The 7,424-nt window shown below is 33.3% G+C and overlaps 1 protein-coding gene across 1 annotated transcript; it reads left to right on the forward strand.

Annotated features, from left to right (window-relative positions):
* Positions 1 to 788: 788 nt before the first annotated feature.
* On the forward strand, positions 789 to 4,111 carry LOC145056689 (putative beta-1,4-xylosyltransferase IRX9H). Its single transcript, XM_079004397.1, has 4 exons — positions 789 to 2,268; positions 2,410 to 2,647; positions 2,838 to 3,057; positions 3,780 to 4,111. Exons 1-3 carry the CDS (start codon positions 1,451 to 1,453, stop codon positions 3,021 to 3,023), a joined length of 1,242 nt encoding a protein of 413 aa, XP_078860523.1. The 5' UTR covers positions 789 to 1,450; the 3' UTR covers positions 3,024 to 3,057; positions 3,780 to 4,111.
* The last annotated feature ends 3,313 nt before the right edge of the window (positions 4,112 to 7,424 follow it).

Genomic DNA, 7,424 nt, shown 5'->3' on the forward strand with positions numbered 1-7,424 from the left:
CAATAGTAGAGATTTATTTTCCATTGCTAGAGCAAATGCTATATGGATGGTCTGGTTGTTCTCGTTGATAACAACAGCTATAAACATTGTTTTTAGGTGGTCCCCTCTAAGATGGACACTATATATGAAGATGACATGCAAGAAGCAGCATATGAATGCATGGACCTGTAATTTTTTGGGAACAAAAACGAATTAATTTAGATGTAGAAACATTATCAATTTTAAAGAAACAATAGAAAAGTACAAAAAATAAATATACCACTCATCCAATAACCGCAAAACAATTTTCGAAACGATCCATTAAATAAGTTCTGATGTGAGTGTAAGTATGCAAGTTAGTTCGCCTAACGTTATAAAGGTAAACAGACAATCTGTTAAAGCTTTCTTTGCGTTGACTTTCTGAAAAACTCATTTTGAAACAGTTTTATAAGCGATAATTACGAGTTACTTGGTTGAAGGTAAGGTTCGTGCGCGCGCGCGCGCGCACACACACATATATATATATATATATATATATATATATATATATATATATATATAGAGAGAGAGAGAGAGAGAGAGAGAGAGAGAGAAAAAAAAAGACGGATGTTATAATCTAGAGTAGTAACCCCGAAATATTCCAGAGCTCCAGAATATCATGTCGTGAAGTAAGTGGTCATTTTATAAAAGAAAATATTGATTATTTTTATTAAAATCACGGTTTATAATGATACATATCGCTCAATTTCCCTACAATAAAGTATATATAAAGAATGAAGTGAGAAATGAAAAAAAGATGCTCAAAGTAAACGTGATTACCTAGTCACTATCCATAAAAATTATTTGTGAGATGGTGCAAGGGTCCGTGAACGTTGAATGTTGAAACCTTCGATCTACGCTGCTAACCTTTTTGACCCTTTTGTCCCCCCTGGAATCTCTCTTTGATTAGATGCACATATGCTCATCACTCTCTGAGTGACTTCCTTCCATCGCCCACTCCGACTTTACTCCATTATTGACTCACTACATGAAAGATTCTCCATCAAACCTACAATCAGAGAATACATTATTGCTAATATGTTAGGCCCACTTCCCTTTTCTCTGTAAAGTTCATTTATGGAACCGTAATTTCTATGTTGTTTCTCGAATCGGCCTCTCGAATTTCTCCAACTTCAGCATAGATCCATATTTGCTTTCAGATTTGAGTGTAACCACACACTTCCCTCATTTGATTGAAATTAACGATAAGGGTACTTCGATTTCTCCTCGAATCTAAGACGGAAAAAGGAATTGGTGTTTTTTGTGGTGAAGACTCGCTTATCTGAGGTGGGTATCCATTTAAAATGTGTATATGAGCTAATATAATTTTGGGAAAACATTAGGCTGTAGCTTTGAATCCTTTGATGCTAGTTGTAGTAATAGTAAATGTAGTTTCAACGATTTCTGGATCATTTTTATTGATTTCAGAGGCATGACTACAATTAGAAGAACATTGTCTCCGGTGCCTAGACCGGGGACTTTGCTAGGTGGAGAAGCATGTTCTGTTTCTTCTCCATTGTCCAAGTGTTCGTCCTGTGATCAGGATTCGGTCCCCAGTTCATCTTTCACATCAACAGAATATGCTTTTTTATATCATTTTCAATCTTTTGTGCTAAATCTATTCCCGAAAAGAACTTGTAGGGCATTAGAAAAGCAAAAACCAAAAGGGAATGTTTGGAGGAGGTCGCTTTTCCATTTCTTAATATGTTTCCTCGTTGGAGTTTTCGTGGGGTTTACCCCAATTGTTTCCATAAAAACATCCTCCATTCTCACTTCAAGAAACCAAGATTTTTCCTTCGAGGAAATTGAAAAAGTTCAATCACACGATGTCAATCATGTGGAAGCTTCAGTGGCGAATAATATCACCAACGATATTGTTGTTCTTCAAAAGATCGAGGGGCTTGAAAGAAATTTGGGTAAACTTTTGATAATTGTAACCCCAACATATCCTAGGATGTTTCAGGCATATTACCTTAATCGATTGGCACATACATTAAGGTTGGTGGAGCCGCCATTGTTGTGGGTGGTTGTGGAAATGAGCAGCCAATCGGGGGAAACTTCTGAGTTATTGAGGAGAAGTGGTGTTATGTATAGGCATCTTGTATGCAAAAAGAACACAACAGAGATAAAAGATTTGAGAAATGTGGGTTTATTACATATTGAAACACATAAGCTTGATGGAATCGTGTACTTTGCAGATGATACTAATATCTACTCAAGTGAACTTTTCCACCATATGAGACAAATCAGGTACATGGCTTTGTTTCACTCCTCGAATGCTGTATTTGACCCGAATAAATTTGGTATAGTGTGACATTTAACCCTATATTTTACCAAAATAGGAATACATTCATGTAAATTTATGTTAATTTTAAGCTTTTCAACTTGAAGGCGATTTGGTACTTGGGTTGTGGCTGAACTAAAGACAAGCACAAGGGTAGGGACATTTGTGGGGCCCATTTGTAATGGGACACAAGTTATTGGATGGCATACAAGTAATGTTATGAGAAGATTCCATAGATTTCATGCGGATTTATCAGGATTTGCTTTTAATAGCACTATACTTTGGGACCCAAAGAGATGGCAACGTCTTACTCTTGAACCGATTAGGTTTCTTGATACTTTCCAAGTTAGTTTCTTTGTTTTCTTTTTGGTTAAATGCAATAAATAGCAATGTACTTTTATCCTTAATGATTATCTTAATGAAACAAGTTTTCTTAGAGGAACTACTTCCATGCTTCCCCAAATCTGATTATTTTGACCCTAAATAACCATAATAACACTTAAGACTGATTATTGTGACACATTATGATTCACAGGTGAGCACTTTGATTGAACAAATTGTGGAGGATGAGACACAAATGGAAGGAATAGCAGAGGATTGCTCAAAGGTATTCGTTTGGCATCTTCCTATGGAATCATCATCATCATCATCATCATCATCATCTTCCCATCCTCAAAAATGGTTATTTAATGCTAATCTTGATGCTGTACTTCCACTTTGATGCCACAATCCAACTATCCAACTTCTTCTGTAAGGTATAAGCTTAATTTGTTTGTATATTATCGCATCCTACTTTCATTTCTTTCTATTATAACATTGTACTTTGAAAATATATAAAGATATTTTCAGTGCTACGTATAGTATAATGCTATAATTTGGGAGATTTTTCAAAGTACAATGTCTTGACAAGAAAAAAAATTAAAGTACAAAACATGTAATAGAAAGAATTGAAAGTACACTAATAAATGAAAGTAGTTGCTATTTCTTGCATTTAGTCCTAGCAAAGGTAAGACGCTACAATAAACAAATAAATAAAATTTGTTGCTATATCGTGCATATAGCCCTAAAAAGGGCTAAATGGAAGAAAGAATCACCAATATGCTTTCATATATTTTTGTATTATCGCATCTTTTCTATTCAACATTGAAATTTCACTTCTTTTCTTATTAAAACATTGTACTTTAAAAACTCTACAACATTATACTTGATTTTTTTTTCTTACTGTGAAAATCTATCCAACTATACGGTGAAATTTGCTTTGTATTTGGATAACATTACTATAATTGGGTAGATTTTTCAAAGTACATAGTTGTAATAAGAAGAAATGAAAGTAGGATACTATATAATAAACAAATTGATGGGACTACTTTTCTATTTATTGCATATAACTCCAATAAAAAATTGTTTTGACATTCCATATCATTCTTTTATTGTTGGCATGAAAATTTATATTCATTCGAATCTACTTGTATTGCAGGGAAGATTGCTTGTGAACTCTTGTTTACTATAATCATAGACATCATTAGGGTTTGTATCTTGGAAGCAATATTTGCATATGTAGTTGTATGATTTCATTTTGTGTTTTCTTTTTTTGTTTTTTTTTGGTTTGTAAGATGAGGCGACAATTGTTGTATAGTTGCTAACTACCTCTCGATTCCTCTTTGGCTGCATTTTTCACAAAGAAGCGAAAAGTTGCTAGGAATTTGGGTAGAATGAGTTGTGTTTGGAATGATAGCATATGTATATGCACTTCCTCGAAACATTTGTTGTTTGTTACATTACATAGGACATGACAAACAAGTTGTTCAATGTTTGTGTTTGTCATGCATTGGACTGAGATTTAGACTGATGTCACGAGATACAAATTGCAGATCTTTATCCCACCAAAAAAGGTGGGACCAGGGGCTCGCATGCTGTTAGTTTTTTTGTCTGTGGACAAAACATGAATGGCCTTCTTATCATTATCATTTATAGTGGACCTCTGAAGCTTGGCATGTACTAATGTCCAATCTAGTCGTATATAACCAGGGTCGGTCCTGAAAAATGAAATATTCTTAAAGGCCTAGGACGAACAAGAAAAAAGGCCCTTATCTTTATTATAATTTTGTATTTTTAAACAAAAATATATAATGAGAAAAATTGGGCCCTATGTAGCTGCCCACTTTGCCCCTCCTCTAAGCCCCCCATGCATATAACAGAAGGATTTGTTGTTTACACTCTTCAAGTTGTAACATACCATTTATTTGTATTAATGAAGTATATGATCGAAGAAGGGAAAGAATATTGCTTATTGAGGAGCTAAAATGAAGATTTATTGAAAACTTGGGAGCAAAAGTTGTAAAAGAAATTGTGGGGGAGTCAGATGTAAATAACACAAAATGGAAGCGTCAAACTATATATATACATTAGGTGTATGCTCGTATGTTATTTAGAATAAAATCATGATAATTTGGTGAATCTAGCCTGGTGTAAAGAATATTGAGATTTCAGGAGGTCTAATTGTGAGCTTACGCAGTATAATCATTATATTAAGAGAAAATTACAAAAATAACCAAATTAGCTAATTACTTTGTAGAAAATAGCCAAAAAAAATTGAAGTTGCAAATTTAGCCACCGAAATTGCGGATGAAAATGGTCCATCTACGGTTTGCCTATCCCATCTGTGAATGTACAAGTGGCTAAAGCACATACGTTTTTTAGCCACTTGTACATTCGCAGATGTTTTTTTTTGTGTATATATAAGGAAGAATCATACTAAAATCGCAGATGGACAGTGTCCATCTGCGATTTCCTCTCCCTTTGATCTGCAATTATGTTTATTTTATTTTATTTATTTATTTTAAATTTTGACTATGAAATCAATAAGTTTGACTACGAAATCAATAAGTTTGACTACGAAATAACCTTATTGAAAAATGAAGAGTGAAAAATGAAGGGAAATCGCAAAGGAATGGCCTAGAGAGAGAGTTTCTTTAAAATGAAAAGTGAAAAATGAAGGAAAAAAAAAACGTTTTTATACTAAAAAAAAGGGAAATCATAGATGGACTAGTCCATCTGTGAAGGTATAAGTACCTAAAGCACAACTGTGCTTTAGGTACTTTAGGTACTTGTACCTTCACAGATGGAAGGACAAAATCGCAGATGGACCATTCTCATCTGCGATTCAGTGACTATTTTTGCAACTTCGATTTTTTTGGCTAAATTTGAAAAGTAATTAATGTTTTTGGCTAAATTTGTAATTTTCTCTTATATTAAAATAGATAGCAACACATATTCGACACTTCCTTACATTGCATATTCGATTTGCCAACTTTAAAAATCATAATAGAATAGCGGACTATTTTTTCATACCCAAAGTTGTATTTCTTAATAATAATAACAACAACAATAATAATAAAAAACAACAACAATAATAACAATTACATGAAGCTTCAAAATTCTCATAAATACCAAATATGCTTATTTTCTAACCATTCATTTAAAATCTCAGCTTCCTGTCTAGCTTCTTGTCCACTGGGCAATGCAAGAATTATTGAAGCAAATACAGACTTCAAATATTGCCATATTTCACCCATTTTAACTACTAAACACTCGTTTTCATCAATTGTTAAAGAATCAAACAAAGGCTTCAAAATTCTCACAAATGGAAGCCAAATTTTCACCATATGAAGCCGTTTTATAGTAGATAGGATTACACTCCCATATGATATTGCCTCTAAAACTTTGGAAGTTACCTTAATATTTTCTGATACCATGATCCAATTCTCCACAAAATCTTTTAAAATTTATAATTTGGTTAATATTTGACAAGCCCATGACATATCTACTAAAAAGTATTGAAACTGATGCATTTGTGCATCCCTTGTTTCACAAGCTAGGTTGACTGCATTGTTGAATCTGGTTGAAAATTCCTTGAAGTATTGTTTGACGTTGGATTTTACCTCTTGTTTATTTTATTCCATTTGTATTTGATGGGGAAATAATTCAAAAGCCATTGACCATGGACTGTACATTAACAATATTCTGAACAATACATGAAAATATAAGCACCCAACTACACAAGATTATATTGAAAAAATATGGGTACAAAACAGAGCAAGAATAACAGAAATAGACGAAAACAGGGGAAACAGATTACAATTACAAAGGAATCGTTGCTAACTATATATTAACAACTAATTTGCAAATTGACCAAAACAACAAACATCAACATAACAACAAACAAAAAACAATAACAATAACAATAACAAAACACCAAAACTCTGAAATTCAAACAACAAAAATATGACCCAATCAGTCTTAAGAAACTATACATTAGCAGCAAACAATAACACAACAACAAACAACAAAAATCGGCTATATAATAGCAAAAATCGGAACACCAAATAGGAAAAGAACTACAATAAAAGATAAAAAAAAACGGATCTTTAAACAAGAAAAGAAGTTACCTGATGAGAAGAGGAACAAAAAAATCGGACCTTCAAATCGACGATTCTTGTTGTTCAAATCAGAACATAAAAATCGAAACTTTAAATCAAGGATCTTGTTGTTCTATGAAGAAGAAAAACGTGTTGAAAGAGGATAAAAACCGAAGGGGATGGAGGCGCTGGTAGTTCTACAAAGGCAAGGGTAAAATTGGAAACATAGAAACCCTTTCTCGCTCAGCTCCTTTTTTTCTTCTAACCCACTCAGATATTCCTTTGTGAGTCAGACAACCAAAATTAATCTATCAAACACCTACATCTGACCGAGTCAGCCAAAAACGTCTGACTCGACTCGGTCACACACAAATCAAATAGAGCCTTAGTCTAAAATTGTCGTTTGTAAGATATTTGCCTATATAAGGCTTGTTCTACTAATGACAAAAAATCAGAGTTGTTTTGTGTAAGACTTGCAATTTATATTTCTGAATAGCAAAGTGCATCCAACATCTAGATTCACACCCTCCATTATAATCACAACATTCAGGTTAGTCTATCTATTTATCTTTATTATTATTTCACACATCCGTTTTATCCCAAACGTGAGGTAATGATGTGATTTGATTTAACTGTTCTTCCAATCAAGGTTACATAGGGTTACAATTCTTGTAATAGGTGTTTATTTCACTTAGGGATAGACT

Source organism: Lactuca serriola, chromosome 6 (assembly GCF_051521515.1).
Source record: "Lactuca serriola cultivar US96UC23 chromosome 6, Lser_US96UC23_V15, whole genome shotgun sequence".
In the NCBI taxonomy this organism is placed as follows: domain Eukaryota; kingdom Viridiplantae; phylum Streptophyta; class Magnoliopsida; order Asterales; family Asteraceae; genus Lactuca; species Lactuca serriola.